This window comes from Lepidochelys kempii, chromosome 2, assembly GCF_965140265.1.
Source record: "Lepidochelys kempii isolate rLepKem1 chromosome 2, rLepKem1.hap2, whole genome shotgun sequence".
NCBI lineage: Eukaryota > Metazoa > Chordata > Testudines > Cheloniidae > Lepidochelys > Lepidochelys kempii.
Genome location: NC_133257.1, coordinates 108,464,218 through 108,487,590, shown reverse-complemented (window position 1 = coordinate 108,487,590; position 23,373 = coordinate 108,464,218). Strand labels below are relative to the sequence as shown.

The window sequence follows — 23,373 nt, the reverse complement described above, 5'->3', positions numbered from 1 at the left end:
ATACAATGGTGGGATAAGGAATAAGCCATACTCACATTGTAGACTCAAAAGAGAGGCCATAACTGCTAACTCTTACCATAATTTTTAATTTTTAATTTCCACTTTTCACTAATTCAAACCCTTAAAGCCATTGTAGATGTTAGAGGTTGGGATATTTTTTTCCTTAGATGTCAGCTTACTTTTAAATTTCCTCTTGAAGTTAAATCATTTTGTAGGGGATATTTTCTTTTCTGTAGGGGCTAGAACTGTAGTATTCATACACACTTTATTCCACTCTTGGGACATGGTGAGACTATAAGTGCAGGTTGAATCACATTGTGTCTGTCTGACGTTTTCACAAAATACAGTGTTATAATGGGTCACTGGACTTGATTGTTGAAAACAAGTAAAGGAAATTACTTCAGGCTTGAACCTTTCATACTTCACATAACCTCTCTAGATTTCAGTCACATTGACCTGTCTGGTGAAGTAGCCCATCCATTCCTAGTTTAAATATTAACTAGTGTTTGCCAACTGTTTAATTGACCTCATATGTTAACTAATTATGAATCGCTGATAGTATTTTAGTAGTTCACCTAAAGGTGAGCATAGAAGTGGAGTGTATATTGTATGTGCTAAAATATAGTATTTTTACTTATAAGATTGTCTAAATAATAAGTGTGTGTATTTTACCAGTACATTAAATAATAATTGCATGCATTGTTGATTTCACAGTGCTGATAATGTTTCAAGACTAAAAGTTGAGGACAAGCAGCCTCACATTAAGAGAAATGCTGAAAGAATAAGAGCCAGAATAAAGAATAAAAAGTGTAGGAGTCAGGCTGAGTTAAATGTAATATTTGGTGTACTGTCTAGAAAATTGGCAATTTGTGACTGAAGTTCAGCTTGAGGAGGGATAGAAGCTGTTAGAGGAAGAGAGAGAGGGTGGGAGCTCTGCCAGCCCCCAGAGAGAAATAATCATGAGGGGAGGTAAATTTAGGGGAAATTAGAGAGGCACAGAGCAGGAAGGAAGAGGGACAGAGAAAAGGAGGCGAGGGCAGTGAGCAGTATGAAGGAAGGAATTTTTCTTAGAGCACAAACATAGATAGAGGAGACTAGAAAAATAGAGTAGTGAAGCAGACAATGGGTGAAGAGAGAGACCACATCAGGAAAAACACAGGAGAGGAGATACAACACAGGAAAGAAAAATGGAAACCAAAAGAGGGAGGGGGAAGAGATGGAGGAAAATCCATTCTGCCAGAAATAGCACCTCTTGTCAATTACTAGCAGTAGGTGCTGCTTCAAGGAGAATTGATCCAGGAATTGTTCCATGGGTAAACTTAATAAAAAATAGAGACAAATATGAAGAAGAGGGCAGGATCATGTCATATTGTTTACAATTTAAAATTTCCAAATGTAAAATAGATTTTTATGGGAAAACCCCTGCCTCTCAGTCCCAGATTAGGAGCTCTGAAAATGTTCACCACAATCTTCATCTTTTGGTATCTCTTTCCTCTCTTACTTTGTTTGAATGAGCAGAAATGTACAAATGCCTGATAAGAGCTTTGCTGCTGGAACCTATTGAGACCTAAGACAAGGTAACCTCTCATATTGCTTCTTTCACCATCTCCTCTTTCCTCTTATTTACTTCATAGAATGATCAGTTCTAGAGGTTCTGCACTTACACATTATCACTGTCCCTGTCTTTGTACCCAGCTGGCCAGAAGTGCAACATCTCCCATCATTCTAGCGTCTGACACAGTTCCCTCCATCTACCTCCTTTGCTTCCTTCCCTACCCTTCTGCCTGCCTCTGCAGCCAGTATGAATCCCAACATTGAGGAGCCCTTCACCTAATTTGACTCCTGAGCTTTTCTCTTTAAATCTACTTCTACAACCTACCTTACCTCCCTGTCCCCACCAGCAGCATCACACACAAGTTGAATGGGAAGGATGATGAAATCAAAGGCCTTCAGGTCGAACGCTACCTTGTTAGTCTTTCCAGAAAGAATGGAATCACTAGACAGAAATAGGAAGATTCACTCATCTCAGATAGTTCTGGGATAGATTTGGAAGGATGGTTTTATTTATTTATTTTGACATTATTTCTAGGACTGTCTTTCTGGAAAGCATTGTTAACTCCTTTTTTAAAATTGAGAGTGCAACAGTTGTAGAAATAATCTGTGTATATATAAAGAGATAACACAAACATGAATAAGCAGTGAGGCCAGTGTGTGTATAGAGAAGGAGTACAGGGGATTATGGCTTGATGAGGAACTGTCTAAATGATGATATAAGTTTATAAGATTCAGAGCCATCAAGTTGTACACATTCTTAACCTGGGTCATAGCATTATTATTACTGTTAAACTCATGCCCCCTCCCATTGTTTTACATTTACTTATTATATCTTGAAACTAAATTCAAGGAGTCAGCGACAATTCCTGCTGTTGTGCCCCCTACTTCGACTCTGGATTAGACCTTTTCGGAGCTATGCCCATATGAATAATAATAATCTTTCCTGAGATTTTCTGTGAGCAGCTAGAAAACCAGTTTACGGGTTTTCGTAACATAAATCATTTCATTCTTGCATTAGTTTTGGAATTCCTGTAATCATAAATCTTGATTTATAAGGGCGCTGATTAATATTCATCCTGTCCTTTTAAAATTTAAAATACAGACCATTACAGGTGGCTGAATATTCTTCTCACAGCAAAATGACTGACCAAGTTTTATTATTTTATCAACTGCAAGTGGTTAATAACATAGTAAAAGGATCCTGATTGGTTAATAACTTAGATTGGTTAATAATTAAATCACACAGTGTTTTAATATCATGTGCTACAAAGAGACGTATGAAGCATGCTTCATTAAAGAGCCACTTGTGACTCGCAAGCCTCAGTCTGAGTCTCCAGCAGTTTAAGGGGAGAATGAAGTATTGCAAGGAGAATATTAAGAGCAGGAATTTGCACTCAGTGCTACCCGCTATCAGTGGAAGATTATTGTTTTGTCTGCGCCAGTTTCAACTCTTCAGGTGATTGTTTTTCAGTCTGGATGTGATTTAAAGAAGTGTATGCTAGCAAAAAGCAGTCGTGTCCCCTGGGGACTGGGTTGAAATTATGGAACATTTTTCATCTAGCTGTGTCACATTTGAATTCTCCAGTTAAAGAAAACTAAGCAGCATAACTGTTCACAAGTGAGCTGTATCTGCAACCTCTCTTTGTCTCTCGGTCAGCACTTCTTTCAAGTGACAAGCCTATACCTGCCCTTCTCTGAGTGGAATCCTCTCCACTTTTGTCTGGACCACCACATTACAGTACCTCTTATACCATCCATATAGGTTGACCATTTATTTAATTGATCTGTCCCTTAATGTGACCACTTGTCCCTTATTTTAAACATCAAATTGAAGCTCATAATGATTGCATTGTATACTTGAGGGCAGTAGAAACGTACACTTGAGAGAACAATACATGATATGCTAAAGGAAATGGTGTTCCCCTAAAATGTCCCTTAAAATAAAGCATTGTCCCTTAATTTTTATGTGGTTTTCCCTTATTTCCATCCAACAAAAATGGTCACTCTACATCCATCTTACCTCCAGTAGGACCAACTGGTTTTAGCCCCTGTTATATAGAATCCGAGCTGGGAACAGCTGTTAAATGCAGTGACAGAGAACAGCTTGTTCAAATCATAGTATGATTTATTTATCCACAGAAACATTGCATGCAGAAGGTTAGAAATAAATAAAGCCTAAATGCATATGGTCTTACTTCAGCTTAGCCTTTCCTTGCCAGGTTCTACTTGACCCAATCACCCCCCAAACTTTGGGGCAGGGCAAGAAAAGCTACGCCCGGCAACTGCTGACTGTCTGACAATCTGACCATCCCCAGTCAGTGTATTTCTTCCTTAGGATGTAGCTGGTCTTGGAACTGTTTCAAGGTCCTTTTGTTTGAAAATTCCTGCCCAAAGATTTCCTGAGGTTTAGAGCAGGTCTCCTGACCAGATTGGTTTATGCAGTTCTCCAAAGGGGTCAAAGGTAGTCTTCATACAGGGTATTCTTTCTATTATCCATTTGAGCAACAGGCAATTAAATTCTGTCTACAACCATTGTTTTAGGTTTCTGCAGGATTTAACCATTAGTTACCTCTCATCCAGCAATGCAATAACCACAAAACCCACAGATAATTATGAATATAGTATATATATAAATAAATAAAATACAGATACTCCCATGTACTTAACATAACAATGAAACTATTAAATGCTGAAAAAACAATATCCTGTTTTTGTATTTCCAGTTATCAAAAACATAATAAAATTGATGTTATGAAGTTAATCTTTTCTTAAAAATAATAGTTAGTGCCTACCTCCATCTGAAAGCCTTATGTAGACATTAATTCTCTTTCACTTCGTCCCAATGGTAAATAGGTGTCTGTAGATTACTACTGTATTCTTCCTAGCACTGAAGTGCCCCCTCCTGGCTCAGTACCCACAAAGATCATTATGATTTTTGAATGGCATGACAGAAGTACCAGAAAGGAAGAAAAACTCAACCGTCAATGGAGGAAAACAGTGCAAGAGGAAAACTGACACAAGAAAATTTTGCAGACTTATGCCTTTACCTCTGTACTCGGGTGTTAGTTCAGATATTCAGACACCTTCATGAAACTAACCCTGTCTAGCTGAGAGATTACCTTTCCCTCTATGACCTTCACCTCTCATGATAGTTAATTTCCACTGGAACTGTAGAACTGTTGACCAATAGTAAGAGGGTCATGAGCACAGAAGATAGCACTTTTATGGTAGCTGGGACCTAGGTTATGGAACTCCTGCCTGGGAGAGATGGTAATAATCATCAGCCTCACCATATTCAGAACTAAAAGCCAAAGTATTTTTATTTAGCTTTACTTTAATAAATTCTACTTGCATTGACACAGAATATGCCTATATGTGCCCAGAAGATCCTGATTATTGTCAAGTAATTTCTTAGTTTTCTAACTGTATTGACACTATAGATTTTTACATCTTTTTAATGGGGAGGGAGAGTTAAATTAACTTAACATTTAAAAACCCACATTCTACCTTCAAATAAAACTAACAATAATATGAAAGCTTATTAAATGCAAACAAATTATATAGTCCTTCGGTTCAGAATAGCTGCACAGCATAAAAATTTGGAGTACTAAAAACTCGCTTAAATTGGCGCCCAAAATTGGTGGTAGGAGTAATAGGTGCACAGAAGTTGATTTTTATAAATGGAACAAATGAATCCTCCCTTCCCCCCAAAATATAATTTTGCCTTATAGTCATTTATAAAATATACTTTTAGAAAACATTTTTTGAATTGCATGGGTACAACAAAATACACTCAAGACTGCAAGCCATTTGTTGTTCCTGTTCTGTAAGTTGGGAATGAAAAAATTTAAGAGACATAGTTACTTTAATAAATATTGCTTCTGAGCAGAAATGTTAAGACAACTGTCCATTTCGAAAGATGGTGTAAGTGCCTAAGAAGTTTAGTTACATATGTCATGCTTCAGCATTGTAAGTGGCTACAAAGTCCCATTTTCAGGTGACAGCCCTTGCCACAGATAACACATGTAAGGATCAGGGCCAGAAGATGAAGCCAGCGCACTACTGGTGCTTGAGGCCTGCTGCACATTCCTCTTCACTCTTAGTTTCCTCTCTCTCAACTGCATCTCTTCAGTCTATTTGACTCCCTGGTGTTGCTAGCTGTATCTTCACAGCATTGATGATGGAAGTTTTCAAATTCCTCTTGTAAATATCCTTGTAAAATTAGGTTGACCTAATGGCCTTGGAGCATCCCCAAGTTCTCCATACAGGAGATTCTTTGGAATGCATCCATTGTCCATCCAGTGTAGATAAGCAAGCCAATAGAGATGTCTGTGTTTGAGAATAGTAATTAGACTTGGTAATTTTTCTTTCTAAAGTACTTCGATATCAGGAATTTCAGTTTCCCACATCATTTTTAGGATATGGCGAAGGAAGGAGGAGTGGAAGGTGTTTAGCCTTCTCTCATGCATGTTGTAGGTGGTTCGGGTCTTGCCGTCATACAGCAGTATGCTCAAAATGCACATCTGGTGGATCCGTACTTTGATATTCATTGTCCAACGTGTGCCTGGTCAGTTGGCGAAATGTGGTGGTTGCCTTCCTAATGTGAGACTTTAGCATGTCTAGGGATAAATTATCCAGTACAACTGATTGTGGGTTGCACAACTTATGCACAAATTCTGGTGTGTTGCTAGTATTGATACTTCTGGTGCAGTCAACGTGTTGAGCCATAATCACTGTTTTCTTTAGAGTGATGGTTAGTCCAAATTCATTACAACTTAGCATAAAGCTATTGCAAAGTTACTGATGCTCCTTTTCACTGTGTGCAGTGAACACGATCGTCAGCAAAAATAAATTCTTATGTCAGTAGTTTTGAGATTTGTTTGATTTTGCTTTTTGCGCTTAGACATGCAATCTTGAAGAGTTTTCCACTGTTATAAAAATGTACATCCTCTGTACTACGTGACAAAACATAACAAAGCAGCAGAGAGGAGAATATACCGAAGAGTGCTGATGCCAAAATGCATCCCCGTTTGACACCACAGTGGATTTCAAATCTGTCAGATATCAACCATCAGATTGGATTGTAGTCTTCATGCCATCATGGAATGATTAAACCACACTGACGAAGTTTGGAGGGCAACCAATTATTTCTAGCAATTGGAAAAGACCCGTTCTGCTGATCAGATCAAGAGCCTTTGTAAGATCTGTGAAGGCCGTGTAGAGAAGTTTTCCTTATTCTTGGCCCTTTTCGTTAAGTTGTCTCAGTGCAAGACCATGTTGATAGTTAATCTGACATGGAAGACATACTGACTGTGGTTATACGTGTTCTGCAAGAACTCGCAGTCCTTGAGAATGACTGATTATCAGCAACACTAAGGAGAGAGATTCGTCTATGGTTCTTACAGTCATTCCAATCTCCTTTTATTTTGTGCAGTGTTATGATGTTGGTATCCTTCATGTCTTGTGGTACCTCTCTTTCCCTCCAGCAAGCAATCAAGACATTGTGCAGATGTTTAAGCACAATCTGTCCTTGTTTCAGTACTTAAGCTGCAATTCCATCTTTTCCTGTAGCCTTTCCTGAGGCTAGGGAGGTGATTGCCTTCTCAAGTTCATTTATATAAGGTTCTATATAAAGCTATTTCTTGTGCTACTTCTGCCACCTATTCTTAAAGTTTAATCACCATTTCCTCAAAGAGGGTTTTCTTTCCCCCCCAAACAGGGCTGCCAAGTCTTCCATATTTCATACAAGTGTCTCTTACCCAACTGAGGTTGTGAAAAGGCAGGTGGCTGTCACTCACAGCCACCCAACCAAAAACAACTCAGAAAGACAACTGTAAACTAGAAGCATTTCCAAGCTAGCATAGTTTGACACTTTTTTCGTACTTCTACCCATGCTGGTGGTAGAGAGGTGATCTCCGCACTTTGTCAGAACCATGAAAATCCTTCAGTTTATTCACAGACAGAGATACACAGACTACTTAGATTAGTAGAGTAGGGAAAAGAAGTGACTCTACTAGTAGAGTAGGGAAAAGAAGTGACTTTCATTTTCTTGACACTTAACTCCAAACTGGCTTTTCTGGAAGCAGGATTCCTCTCTGTGATGACAGGAGGCACTGTTCCTGACAGAATGCAATTTCTCTGCCTTACTTCATATTTCACTCTGTACCTCTTAACCTTCAATAGCAGTTTTGTTGTTTTCCTTTTTTGTCTCTACCCCACATCAATTTCTTCTGTCTTTCACTATATTCTTTGGTCTCACTGTTCTAGATTCTCTCCTCCATCTAATTTTTTTTCATCTTTTTTCTATTTAATTGCTTTATATCCCATAACTACTGTCTTTCTTTCCATTCAACCCGCACAGTTTTTCTCTGATTCCCACCCCCTGCGTACACATACAAATACTTTTCTTAAGCCTGTATGACAGCTTTGTGTTCTTTACCACTTTGCCTTTCTCCTTATCTACCCCTTCCTTCAGCCTTTTCTTTGAGGAGATTTCTTCCTATGTCTTCAGCTTGCAGATTCTCTACATCCCCCAACTTCATTGCCTCTTTGTGCCTCTGGGCCAACATTACCATTAGAGAAAAGGAAGCTCTGCACTTAGTAGGCAGGGATGGCAGTGGAAGGCAGTGTGTATATATGCAAGAGTATGTGAGATTAGAGTGTAATGTTGGCTTTTTGAAGATGCAGGGAAAGATTAAAGCAGATGGTTAAGAGACACTTGTGTGAAATATGGAAGACTTGGCAGCGCGGTTGGGGGAAAATAAAATCCTCTTTGCGGAAATGGTGATTAAACTTTAAGAATAGGTGGTGGAAGTAGCACAAGAAAGAGCTAGTAATAAAGCAAAATGAAAACAATATGAACTTGTATTTTCAAGATTTTGGGCTTCCTGCATCTTTGAAGACTTTTCAAAGCTATTCATGTGTTTTTCAGCTGCTGCAGATAGCTGAACTTTGGTCTATTTTATAGGTAAAATCCTGAAAATATTATTGTGCCCAACGAGAAGTACTCTTTGAGTAGTTATAGGTCTAACAAATAGCGTGTGATGATTTAGGGAATGAACTAATGATGGACTAGCTGCTCCATCTTCCAATGAATTTATATCTCCTACAGATTCTCATTGGTTGCTCAAATTACTGATAGAATGGAGCTACTTTGGGCTGTTTTTGTAACTTAGTAGGACTGTTAATATCTATTTTATCTGGTAGCACTGATATTCACACGCTGAATTTAGATGTACATGATCCTTCAGTCAAGTTCCTCCACACAAAATCATCATAACATCTCAAACTGGCAAAAATTAGTCAATACAGCTTGAACCCTTTGAATATAATTCCTGTGATTTAAAGGCTTAGGTTATCGTTTCTCAGCCAGTGAGTCCCATCCCCCAGAAGGATCATGATAGGCCACGAGGCTTTGAAAATTTTGTTACAATCTAAAGCTAGGAAAATGTCACTCCAAACACATCCTTCCCCTTCAAGCTCAAGTATTATCTGTCAGTCTTTTGAAATGAACACTCACAAATAAATTATGCGGGCTTGCCATTTTTCTTGACACTTTTTTTTACTCTTTTATAACATAGTAATAATATAATGTGAAAATATTAACCTTGAATAAGGTGTTACCAACCTGAAAAGGTTGAGAAACTGTGGTTTAGGTGAACAGAAAAGAGATTTGGTTCCTGTTTTGTTTGTTCTAACATTGGGCTCTTTGTGGCTGTTCCAGGTGGAATGAGTTGAGTTTGCTAATTTGTGTGTAAATGTGAATTATGACTGAAACCTTCATCCGTGCACTTTAGTGAACCTTGATTGATTTTAAATTATTTCTAACATGATCCTATTAAGACTTGGTGTGAGTGTTTCTGCCCTGCAGAACTCTTGACTGGATCTGGTTAGTATTATAATAGCATCATAATCTGCATTGATTATTCAGTAATTGTCTAGTTGCTCTGAAGCTTTAGCCAAATCTTTAGTTAAACTTCTTTCAAATATTGCATAAAGTACAGTTGTTGGGTTTTTTTGTCTGCTTATATGATAGTGCAAATAGAAATATATCTCTCTTGCTATCATTATTGTGTAAGAGATTACTACAGCTATAGATAGGTTCTGGACTCTCATACTGCTCACAGAACAAACCTATATCCAAATGTCATAGGGTAGTTTTAAAAAGATGACCCTTGTGTGAATCTAGTCGTCTGATTTAAGGCCGTGAGCTGTGAACAAGCTTTCGGGGATTTTTTGTTTGATAGCTAAAATGGAAGACCATTGCTTATTGTGCTGGGTTGATTAACTCATATTTTATTCAAAATGTTTTGTGCAGAAGCATATGAAAATGCTTGTGTTTTGGTTTAGGAAAACATTCACAAAATTACCGATGGCTTCCGTGCTGTAGCGTCAGAAAGGTAGACAAACTTACTCAGAGGGCCTTGGAAGGAAACCTAATCACAGCTTTTTCCCTTTCATAATCTGATGCTTTGTAAGGTGTTCATAAATGTGATTTTGTGCTACTGTTTTCTGCATCATGCCCGACATTAGTTTGGAGCTGATATTGATCAATTAATTTACCCTTTTGGGAGATAAAATATTTATTTTTAAGATTTATAACAAAAACAAACAAAAACACAGTGGGAGGAAAGATCTACATTATGTAAAGAGATATAGGGATCAGTTTTATAAAATTCTATTGGTTTCTTAATAGGAACAAAGTAGTAAACAAATTCTTAAGCTATTGTTTAAAACAAAACTATCTTTGTTGTATTTATTGGGGGAGGGATGTTCGAAGGTCACAAATTTATAGCTGAGGTTGAAAAAACAAAAGTTTCAATGTGCCAGGAATTGAGAGTGTTGTAGTTCAAAATACAGGGAGTCCTCTGACTTACGATGCCCAACTTACGTCGGACACCACTTACAACACTTTTCAATTGACTGCCTGTTTCACCCTTAGGATGCTTGTTTCGCCCTTACAATGCTCAATTTGCATAAAGTTTGCTTGAAGTCACTTCCTTGTTGCGTTATACTGTTATGGAGCTGAAAGGAGTCACTTCTGATTGGCTTCAAGGCTGCAGGGTAGCTAGTTGCCGGGTAGGGTTGCCGCTTATTTTGATTGGCTCCCAGCCCTGGGCTCAGCCAGTCAGAAAGCTTGAACAGTGATTGGCTGAGGTTCAGCATTTGTGCCGTTCTCCCTGGCTTTCTGAGCAGTATATGGGAGTTTTTATGTTTATTTGAATGCTGTTTACAAAATGCAAAATACATTGATGTTGCAACATTAGTCATCTATAATGCATTTAGTAGAAAAATCTGGGTTATTCTGGTGAAAATAGTGTATCAAGGTTTGGTTCAGGAACCAATCCCCCCTTTATACCATTTATTCCTATGGGAAAAGCGGTTTCGATTTACAATGTTTCGACTTACAATGCGATTTTGAGGAATGAATTGTGTCGTAAGTCTGAGGACTCCCTTTACAAAAGTACAGGCATTCTGTAAATACTAAATTATAGTATCAGTCTTAACACTGGTCCCTTTACCTTTGCTTATCCTGTTCTTATTGCTGGGGGACTTCTGAAAGTTGTCACATGAAAGAAGTTGCCTCCCTTCTTGCATATATGAAGCATCAAAGTGCTGTTTCTTTGACAGTGTCATGAAGGGTCATGTGGACTCTTTGCCTGTGTCATGAAGGCAAAGGAGAGTCAGGTCTTCTAACCCAGTGGTTCTCAACCAGGGGTATGTGTACACCTGAGGGTACACAGAGGTCTTCCAGGGAGTACATCAACTCATTTAGATATTTGCCTAGTTTTACAATGGATTACATAAAAAGCACTAGCAAAGTCAGTGCAAACTAAAATTTTTATACAATTACTTGTTTATGCTGCTCTATATGCTATACACTGAAATGTAATTACAATATTTATATTCCAATTGATTTATTTTATAATTATATGATAAAAATGCAAAAGTAAGCTATTTAGGGAATAGTGTGCTGTGACACTTTTGTATTTTTATGTCTGATTTTGTAAGCAAGTAGTTTTTAAGTGAGGTAAAACTTGGGGGGTACACAAGACAAATCAGACTCCTGAAAGGGGTATAGTAGCCTGTAAAGATTGAGAGCCACAGTTCTAACCCCTGCTTAGTGAACAGGGTTGTACTTTACATGTAGATATCTTGAGTTTTCTCTCTGATACTCATAGTGATGTGTGGCTCACATCTGAAAGATAGATGGGAAATAGTGCTAATGGGGCTGAGGCAGGATTTATATATTAAAACAGGAATTTTCTAGACTTCCGTGACATAATTTTTTTTACTTCAGAACTTTGGTTTAAACTAGGGCTGTCGATTAATCACAGTTAACTCATGCGATTAACTCAAAAAAATTAACTGCGATCAAAAAAATTAATCATGATTAATCGCACTGTTAAACAATAGAATACCAATTGAAATTTATTAAATATTTTTGGATGTTTTTCTACATTTTCAAATATATTGATTTCTGTTACAACACAGAATACAAAGTGTGCAGTGCTCCCTTTATATTATTGTTTTTATTACAAATATTTGCACTGTAAAAATAAAAGAAATAGCATTTTTCAGTTCACCTCATACAAGTACTGTAGTGCATGCAATCTCTTTATCATGAAAGTGTAACTTACGAATGTAGATTTTTATTTGTTGTATAACTGCACTCAAAAACAAAACAAGGATAGATACAGCACTCGACCCAAGGTTTAAGAATCTGAAGTGCCTTTTAAAATCTGAGAGGAATGAGGTATGGAGCATGCTTTCAGATGTCTTAAAAGAGCAACACTCAGATGCAGAAACTACAGAACCTGAACCATCAAAAAAGAAAATCAACCTTCTTCAGGTGGCATCTGACTCAGATGATGAAAATGAACATGCGTTGATCTGCTCTGCTTTGGATTGTTATTGAGCAGAACCCGTCATCAGCTTGGACACATGTCTTCTGGAATGGTGGTTGAAGCATGAAGAGACATATGAATCTTTAGCACATCTGGCATGTAAATATCTTGCGATATCGGCTACAACAGTGCCATGTGAATGGCTGTTCTCACTTCCAAGTTGCACTGTAAACAAGACATGGGCAGCATTAACTCCTGCAAATTGTAACCAAACTTGTTTGTCTGAGCGATTGGCTGAAGTAGGTGCTAGTACTTTTACATTGTTTTATTTTTGAATGCAGTTATTTTTTGCACATAATTCTACATTTGTAAGTTCAACTTTCATTATAAAGAGATTGCACTGTAGTACTTGTATGAGGTGAATTGAAATATACTGTTTCATTTGTTTTTTACAGTGCAAATATTTGTAATAAAAATAAATATAAAGTGAGCACTGTACACTTTCTATTCTGTTTTGTAATTGAAATCAATATATTTGAAAATGTAGAAAACATCCAAAAATATTTAAATAAATGGTATTCTATCGTTTAACAGTGCAATTAATTGCAATTATTTTTTTAATCATGTGACTAATCGCGATTAATTTTTTTAATTGGTTGACAGCCCTACTTTAAACTGAACTCCTGATTTCCCATCTTTCGAATGTTGTTCTGATGACATTGCTATAAATGTATGATCTACACTACTTACTGCCTTTAGTCTTAATTCGTGTTTATGGTTTGGGAAGACCATTTATTGTTGATTTCTGCTTGGAAAAAATAACCCATTCCAAATAAACCACTGTAACAGTAAACTCTCTATCCTTTGTTCACACTAAGTTACTTTTTCCTTCAGTTCAGATTTTTGCAGAGATACAGTATTTATAAGAAATAGAGAAAGGGGGTACACTGCCCACAGTTTCATTTCTATTCATGTCATACTGCTATACTTCCATTATTATTAAAAATATATAAAATGCATTTTGTAGGTTAGTGACTTCTTAATGAACCATTGGATTGGAAAATAACTAGTTGTATCATTAGACAGAGATATTGCTATTTGTATGGGATAGTGGAGATGAATAATTTAGCAAATGTTATTAGCAAAGGCAGCATATTACTGAATTCACAGCAGGATGTAATGAAATTTCTGTCATGTGCTAGTACAAAAATAATATTCCTTTCTCAGGTATCATTGAACTTTTGATACCTGTTATAGTATTAATTATTATATTATCATGCTAATCTTTCTCACTTCTTCATTAAATAGTTTTTGATTGAAAAAATTTACTTATATTAAGAATTAGAAAAGGAATAGTATGCCAAATGCAGCTGCTTGACTGTGAGTTACTGTTGCCATATTATAGGAAGAATTCACGGTATGAATGCTACATTATTCTTAAATTTCTTAATGTCTGATGAAAACCCTTTGAGAAGAGACATCATGATTAATGGATGGATTATTTAATTTTCTAAGCGGAGCTATTGGTATAGTAGGAATGAGCAAACTTGCTTGGACCTTGTTTTTTATTTGAGTTGAACTTGAAATCCATTTCACTGAAGCAATTTGGACTTCGTTCAGTTGCTACTTCATTGTTTATTTAATGCTTTTCTTTTTTCTCCTAAGGGTAGTTTTATATTTGTAATGGTATATTTAAAAAAAAATATATTCATGCCAAGTATCATACATTATCAAAGAAGAGCTTCCCACCTTTTCCCATCTTCTACTGAAGAAGATGATTCTAATAGCCTAGAAGAATATTTTATTTATTTATTTTTTTTTACTAGTAACCTTTTCCCACCTCTATCAGATGTCCAGCCAAGCCTCTTTCCATCTCTATCAGATATCCAGCCATGAGTTTTATTTGCTTTACATTCTTGTAAGATATGGTGCTTAAGTATTCTCCTGTTTGTCACTCTGGGGTATTACACCCAACCCTCTGGCTATTATAAAGACATTGTTTGTGCTCTTCATTGCAATATTTTGCTTCTGAAGGTGAGTGAACCGCTGGCATGTGCGCTTTGTAAGTCCATAGACAGGGGATGTGGAGACAGTGGTGTAGCTGATACACATCTGCATGCAGCATGAAAATATCACTTGTAGACAGCGCTCCTTGTGCTCCACTGGCCTTAGGAAGTAAGTTATGATGAAGTTCATTCTGTGACCTGGGGGCTCTCATCTGAGAGACCGTACAACATATTGTCACCCTGCCAATAGAGATTTAGTAAGCATTTTTGTGCAAATTGACACAACCATAATAAATTAGATCCCAAATTTAGGTTCTGTTATGTAATAAGCCAGTGGTTTTCAGCCCGTGGTCTGACTATGACTAAGATTCCCAAAGGGGTTCACACCTCCATTTGAAATTTTGTAGGGGTCTGCAAAAGAAAAAAAGTTGAAAACCACTGTAATAAAATTTAAGAACAATTAATTAAAATTTAGTTAATTATTTTTAAAAATGAATTTCTATTCATATTTTTAAAAATGTAGAAATAGTGTAAAACCCTGCCATGCTTACAGCTGAAGCATTGCCATGTGTTGCTAGTGCGTGAGAACATGAAAGTGAAGCTATTTTCATTGAATAGGCTGCGAAAAGTAAATTAGATTTTTAATGTGATTTATTTTAACTGTTCATGTCCCTTTATACATTACTCTGTTGGTGGGCAAATGATTACTTTTTCTTTTCATTTTTCAGTTTTATTTTTTTAAATGCAGACCCTTGATATGTGTAAAACAATAAATTAAAGTAAAGTAATGGGATTCATGTTTAATATGTACTGTATTTTTGTGCTTCATTTGAAGGTCACTCTGTGAGACTGCTGGGTCAGAAAAAAGATAATGGAAAACGGTTGGGGGGAGCTCGATTGGATTTGCCAAAAATTAGGAAGAACCCACTGATAGAAATCATTTCCATCAATACCGGGTAAGCATCTTCCAAACTTACTTATAAAATATTCAGCACTGCCTAGGGAATTCAATTTCATTTTTGTCTAGGCCTGGTGTGCACTCCTTTGAATCTTGTAGCGAGGAGGAGGGAAAAAACATTGTAAACCATAAAGGATTTTAAATGGTGTTCTTTCTAAAAAAAAAAAAAAAAAAAAGAAATCTTCATTTGCTTGTGTACATTCCAATAACTTTTCTATCAGGAAGACTTGTGTGTTTTTATTAAAATTATTTTCTATAACTTCCCTTTATTATACTACTTAGTGGTTTCTTATACCACTCTGCCCTGAGGTAAGTATATTTAAGAAGATTGTGGTTTATTTTATGGAAATGAAACCCTCTGTTCTTGTTTTAAGTGGGCTTTCAGTACTGTATCTTTTTACTGTTTATTCCTCATCTTTTATATATTTAACTAAAAGTGCATTCTGAAAAGCTACAGTGGAGTGGAGGCCTGATTTTAAACTGACAAAAGTAACTTATTAAGTTAAAAAGGGATCTGATATAAGGAAAAGATTGTTAGGAACAAAATCTGCCTTCAAGTATACACTCTTCTCATTACTCCCATTGATGTCTGAAGTTATTGTATGCATGTATCTGAGTGCCCATTGTGAGCTTTAATGATACTTAGGTCTCCATTTTGACAGTTTTTGTATCATATCTCTGTGACTATATAGCTATTAAATGTAGCTAGGGTGACCCGCTGACGGGCTTCGGCGGCACTTCAGTGGCGGGTACTTCAGACGCTGACGGGCTTCGGCGGCATTTCGGCGGTGGGTACTTCTTCCTTCGGTGGCAAGATTTATTTCCCGCCGCCGAACGTGCCGGGTGAGTGTAGCCATTGAAAAGGCGCTCCCCCTGCGACGGTCCTGATATTTTGGATTTAGCATCTGGTCACCCTAAATGTAGCAAACATACTTTACAGCCATGAAATACTACGCACTGATCACAGACTCTGTCTAGGAATAATAGGATGAGTCAAGGACCAAATTTCAACTGAAATATTGAATTTCTTGGGTTTTGTCAGTATTTGTCACAATGCTTAGTAGCAATATAGCAGTCCATTTTCAACAACTGATAAGGCTGTAGAACCAGTTCTCCAGTAACCCCTTTTTCTCATGGTTCTGATTTCTGACTCTGACCTACAGATAGTAGAATGGATTGCTATTTCCAGTGGTAGATTATTTTTTAGGATAATTACCAACCTTACAAAAATTGTTAGCTTACTCTTAAACTAAACCTAATTAAGGCCACTTTGATTCTAAATGAGTGTGTCCACACAGGGATTTAATGCAGTTTTTTTCATCTAGTTTAAATTCACACCTTTAGTTAATTTGGATTAATTTTCCTGCATATCCCTGTGTAGATGAGCTCTTAATCCTACTGCTCAAGTCTAAATGAAATGTACAATTATTTTACACATGCTGGGACAATATGGTCAGTCAAATAGATCATTGCAGATAAAAATCAGACATAGGTTGACTTTTTTTGAAGGCAGAAATAAATAAATTGTTTATATATGGGCTACAGAACTTACCAAGGTCATTTCATTGTGGTATGAAATAGGTGGAAGATGGGTGATGGGTGGAAGATGATGGGTGGCACAGTCATAACCTCTGTCTTTCAAGATTTAGGTTACTACTTTTCTCGGGGTTTTTTTACTTGTCTTACCACTGGTGTACTGGTGATGACTCTCGATATTTGTCATCATTTTCAAGGGTGAAAAGTAGTTCCACAATGGCTGCACACAGCAGGTTTCTCAGAATGTAAACACCATATAATCAATGAAGTGTGGGACGCAATTTATCACACTTACATTTTAACTGTGTCCATTTTAGCTGTCTTGCTTTAGAATGCTGTTTGAGATTTATTTTTTTTTTACATCAGTACCTTATTTGATCTATCTGACTTGTTCAAAAGTGGATTGGAAAAAGTGCTGAAATTTAGTTATTGGTACAGTACATTTCACTGAAAATTCAATTTGTGTCAGCTACATCATGAAAGGAAGAAGTGTTACAGTTACAATTTTTAGTGAACATTTGTGATCCTATATATTGGAAGGAGCTTGGAGAAGGCTACAATTTCAAATGATCAATTAAATTGTTCCTATTTTTAACTTTCCTCTTTCTTCTCTCGTGTCCCGTCCACCCTCCATCCCCCCGCCCAGGGCCCTACCTGGCTCCAAACTCCTGTCTATAGCATTGGTGCATGCAATCCAGTCTCTCCTGTCTCTACTCCTTTGGCTGCTCTACCAGATTAGCCCAGCATGCCCTGTCCAGCCACAAATTTCCCTGTATCTCCTTTTCAGATCTGTACATATAACAGAGAATTGATTAGGTAGGGAATTCATTGAGTATGGAGAATCTGTGATGGCAGCTTCTGCTTCCACCCATTGAGAGTCAGTCCATAACACTATCATAGTAGCATATCTTCTTCTGAAGAGGTGCTGCCTTATCCTTACACAGCCCTGGATCTGGCCCCACCTCTTTTTCTAATGTTGCTTTTGGTACGAATAGCTTCGCGGTGGCCCAATGTTTCCACCTTTACAAGCCCTAAGATTGCCCCCATGTTCACCGCTGCTTTGGATCCGTAATTATTTCTTTCTTGTGATCTTATTAATTTCTGTGTTTACAGTGTAAACACTTGGTGCTTCTACTGGCAACAAACTTTAAACTCCAAAGAAAATATTTCCAGTCCAGGGTCAGATCTTTTCAGATTCCAGAATAAGATCACAGAAACAACCCTTAGTGCATACTGCAATAAGGGCAGAAGAGGTTTCACAGGTTCTTAAGATGTCCAGAAGTAGATTAGTAAATCTAAATTTGTCTTAAGTGTCAGAAACCATGATAGGGATGGTCGGACCTAGTGGTCAGAGCTGTGGAAGTCAGGCTTTTAGGTAGGAGCCAGGGGTCAGAGCCGGAATCAGGAATTCAGAGCCGGGTTAAAATAAGGCTGGAGTAAGAACAAGGCTGGAGCAGGACTGGGAACAGGCCTGGAGCAAGAGCAAGGCTGGAGCAAGCTAAGACTTGTGGAATCTGTCACCACTAACAGGCAGGGGAGAAATGATGTTGAGCAGACTGAGCTGCTGTTTCTCCTTTGAGGCTTATATACCTGCCCTGAGAGTCATCAGAACAACTCCTGGTTTATGGATTGCCTGGAGCCTAGCGCAGGAATGACTCACAACATATGTGGTTTAATCAGGCTTTAATCAGTGGGGAGGCATGAGTCGTTGGGATACACAACGTAGTCCTCCTTTCTGTACTACTTACTCCTACTCCTATCACTTACCAGAAATTGTCACTCAGGGAGGCACTAGGGTTAGCTATTCAGACTCTTATATACAACAGGACAGCTATGAAGACCCTATGATTTCAGCAGGACTTGGGCTTTTAGTCTTGGTTCCCCAGGGTATTTCTACACTGCAGTAGAACACCTGCGTCTGGTCCATGTCAGCTGACACAGGCTTATGGGACTGCAGGGCTATAAAATTGCAGTGTAAATGCCCAAACTTGGGATGGGGTGGGGGTGGGATTTCTTGTGTTGAATCAGATTGATTTCCATGTCCTTATCCACATATCTCATTTGGTCCTCTGTTTTTATGTAGGCCTCAGACATGTGTAGTATGTGATTACCATATTTCAGCCCCTCATTTGCTTTTTATATGTCTGTTGGGAAAAGGGCCATTGAGCTATTTCACTATCTGCATGATCTCCTGATCTGGTTTCTCTGCCTATCAATTTGAAGTAAGTTCAGAAACCCATTCTGTAGCACAGCTTCATTTCCATCTAGGGAAAGATCTTATTTACCCTTTCCATGGTTTAATCAATATTGGTGCCTGTTTTCTGACCTACTTGGCCAGTCAGACTTTCCTCTGAACGATTCAACTGGATCAAAGATGGTCTGGTCCTCTTCCTTCTGGTGAAGTGTTTCTACTTCCTTAGTCTTCTGTTTCCTAGTTTGTGATGCCTCTTGGTACACTATCTAGGGAGCAGCTCTCTATTCAAGATTACAATTAGCCTCCCGGGTTATTGGCTCCTTCGAGTCTGAGACACCACAAGAATCCCATGCAGTCCCTTTTTCTGTCACTTCCATCTAGTTCATTATTAGGCCACTTACGATTGGGCAACAGGTTGAGTCGTTAGACTTTTCTTCCAAGTAACTAGGGCCGTAGGCTATTTGACTTGTAGATCCGCTGGCTTACTCACCCAGCAGGATTCTGGAAAAATTCTGCTTCTGCCATTAGAAATGATTTGGAGGACTGATGCTTTTTCATTCACCTGCTAAAAGAGGTATAGTTAAATCTAAACTAATCTGTCCCATATAGAAATTTCTATGGCTGCCATCATTGTGGTACTAGAACACGTAAATGAAAAGTGAATAACTCACTTGGTATTTCCAGATAGCTTTAAGACCCATTTTATTTTATTGCAGAAGGATCTGATTCCTCTTACCACTCTTTGTTGTTTCCCAAAACATTCCTTTCAGTTTTGTAGTGTTGTTTCTTCAGCCTGTTTCCATCATCAAGGAGATGAAGAGGCAGAACTCGACAGAAGAATTTCAAAGTGGAGTTTCACTTGTAATACTTGGTATGTCATATGCATCAGCTGGCTTGAAACTCACTGGAAAGAAAATGTTAAGCATGTGTGTGCTTCCAGTCCCGTTCTGTCCTTCTCAAGCAGAATAAACATATTGGTTCTACAGTCTAAAGGAGAGAGTAAGAGTCTTTCATTATTTCACCCAACATTTCATAATTTTCCATCTTAACCAGTTTTAGATTTCTATGGTAACTTTTAATTCACTCACACAGACACTTTATTCAGAGTTCTAGCACATTACACACCTTTATTTAATCATGTGAGAAATACACAGATCTATACAAAACTAATTAACCCTACAACATTTCCCCTTATTCTAGCTCACCCTTCCTTTGTGAGCCCTTGGGGGACTATCTGTTTTCAAGAAGGAGGGTCATCATATCCCTCTCCAGGTTTATCTGGCTCCTGCAGCAGCTTCCCTCATGTTAAGCTGATGGAAAATGGTTGAAGAGAGGGAGAAAATAGAGCGGCTTCTTCCCTTTATAACCTTCTAGTCTTCTCTGTTATGCAGGTTCCAGGTCAGCCTAAGCAGGTGACCACAGAGTCTTACCAGGTGACTTCATTGCTAGGTGACCTCTCCTTTTGCTAAACCAGTTCCTCTGGGTAGGGGCCAGTCTTTTGTCTGGAGTAATTAGATTTCAATGGAGGACCATCCAGAGATAACGACTCTCCTCAAACTCTTTGTGTTGACGACTGATTAGTCATTGCATACCTTGGAGGACTCCAGGACCACTTTGCGATCGCTTGTCATATACACACCTACAAGCAAACATAGATTTAGTAGATCTCAAACTGTGCAGAAATTCTTGGATTTCCAAAGACCGTCTGAGCCACCTAGAAGGAAATCTAGATTTCAAAAAAAGAAACCAGCCCCTACATCTGCTTTGACCCACGGTTCAGCATCTTTGAAGTATCAGTTTTGATAGAGTGGTTGAGAGTCAGGATCAATCCCACATTATGATCTTTTAGCTGCACCAGTTTACCCACCTTGTCTCCCTTTGGGGACTGCTTCTCTCACTTCCAGCTGACATGGGATCAGTTTATATCAGACAGTTGGGTGATGGAAACTTACTCTAGATGTCAGAGTCCAAAACAACTTTGTGAAAGTATAGAAGTACAAGATGATGACTCTTGCAACTATAATTCCATTGTTGGATCCAGGGGATTGTTTTTTGGCCCTGAGCCTTCAGGATGTGCATTTTTATGTCATGATTCATCCATTACACAAGAGATTCCTTTGGTTTCTGGTAGGCCAGGACCACTTGCAATACTAGGTACTCTCATTTGGATTTTCCTCTGCTTGAAGAGTATATTCACATGTTCTGGCAGTCACTGCAGGTCTTTGTCAAAAGTCAATAAATCTTTCCATACCTCAATGATTGGCTGATCAAAGGCTGGTCTTAAAATGAGGTTCTTTCTGCTGCACAGACAATCTTGACCCTATTACTCAGACTAGGTTTCCAGCTCAATATCAAGAAGTCCACGTTGATCCCATACAGTGAATAGAATTCATGGCGGCATGCCTGAAGCAGTAACAGCCAGAGCCTGTCTCCTCATGGACACGTACATGACACTGTCAGACCTTATCACAAGAATTCAAATAAGCCCTCAGACTTTGGCAAGAAATTGTCTCCAACTTTTGGGACATATGGCAGCTTGTACCTTCATAACGTGTCATGCAAAGTGTAACAAAGCAGCCTGTGGCAGGACACTACTGAGAGTATCAATTCAGGACAAATTGCTTAGAGCAGGGAAGTCACAGCCCAAGGCTGGGGGTCCTTTACTACTAAGGCACACCAAACCAGCCAAACAGAGAGGACTTCGGTTTTACTCCACTGGCTAACCAGAAGTCATACAAGCAATTTCCTTAGACACTCCAGTTTCCCAGTATCACTACCAGCGCCACTCCTTATGGGGATGAATGGTTATGAAAACGAATACCCCAGTAAATGAAAAAGTGTTCTCCTGATCCTGAAGGACCAAGCCGCAGACCCAGGTCAATATACCTGTCAGATCTTACCCGCAAATCGTGCTGTTGCCAATCCTTTAGAATCTAAAGGTTTATTCATAAAAAGAAAGAAATATAGATGAGAGTTAAAATTGGTTAAATGGAAAGAATTACATACAGTAATGGCAAAGTTTTTGGTTCATGCTTGTAGCAGTGATGGAATGAACTGCTGGCTTAAGTCAAGTCTCTGGAGTACATCCACAGCTTGGATGGGTCATTTAGTCCATTGTTCAGAGCTTCAGTTTGTAGCAAAGTTCCTCCAGAGGTAAGAAGCAGGATTGAAGGCAAAATGTAGGGGTTTCCATGGCCTTTTATATCCTCTGCCATGTGGAAGGACCTCTTTATTCTTGCTGTGGAAAATTACAGCAGACAAATGGAGTTTGGAATCACATGGGCAAGTCACTTGGCCATGCATGACTCAGTTTGCAGGCGGCAGCCATTGCTCACATGCTACCTTGAACGTTCCCAGGAAGGATCCTCAGATGTGGATTGGAGTCTCCCACGGTCCATTGTCAGCTAAGTGTTTCTTGATTGGGCACTTACTCAGAATAGTCCTTTCACAAGAACCTGACCAAATGCTTCACTGATGCTACTTAGAATCAAACACACTGAGATACAAGTACATAGCCAATATTCATAACTTCAAATACAAAAATGATACATGCATACAGATAGCATGATCATAACCAGCAAAATCATAACCTTTTCATAGTCACATTACTTGACCTCCTTCGTACAGGATTTGGTGCAACTATACGACCTTGGTTGCAACAATGATCTATATGGTCACAGTTCATGTCAATAACTTCACACAAGGTTACACCTTTACTGCTTCCGGGGGTGGCTTGGAACAACTTATTCACTGAACAAACACTGTCTAGCCAGATTGGTGTCAGTCCCTCATCAAGTCAGAGACTCCCTTAATTGATGGAAGGACCCTCAGAACTTCTGTGCAGGCGTCCCCTTTGTCCAGCTGTCTCCAACCATTAGCATAACAGATGGGACGGATGGTCTTTCCAAGAAGCTTGTTTGTACATCAAACTTCTGGAGTTGAGGGCAGTCAGGAATGCCTGTCTTCATTTTCTCCCATTAATCAGAGACAAATCTATCAAAATCATGACAGACAGCATAGCTTGCTTATTTTACATCAACAAGAAGGAGTGAGATCCCCTTCTCTTTTTGCTGAAGCAACCAAGCTATGCAACTAGCATGTAGCCAGTCACATCCTCATTTCAGCACTGTACCTTCCAGGCATACAAAACACCAAGGCTGATGGTGTTAGCAGACTCTAGTCCCAAAAATGTGAGTGGAAATTACTCTAGGGTTCTTCATTACATGTTTCTGACCTCGGGTCTCCAGAGGTGAACTTTATCACCAAGAAGAAATGCAG

The 23,373-nt window shown here is 38.4% G+C and overlaps 1 protein-coding gene across 2 annotated transcripts in view; it reads left to right on the top strand.

Annotated features, from left to right (window-relative positions):
• The window catches only part of CDKAL1 (CDKAL1 threonylcarbamoyladenosine tRNA methylthiotransferase), a 664,051-nt gene that overhangs the window by 249,135 nt on the left and 391,543 nt on the right, over window positions 1–23,373 (top strand). For both annotated transcript variants that reach the window (XM_073331895.1, XM_073331896.1), the window contains exon 8: window positions 15,243–15,363. In XM_073331895.1, the coding sequence (XP_073187996.1) occupies window positions 15,243–15,363 (121 nt within the window). The remainder of the gene's footprint in view (window positions 1–15,242; window positions 15,364–23,373) is intronic.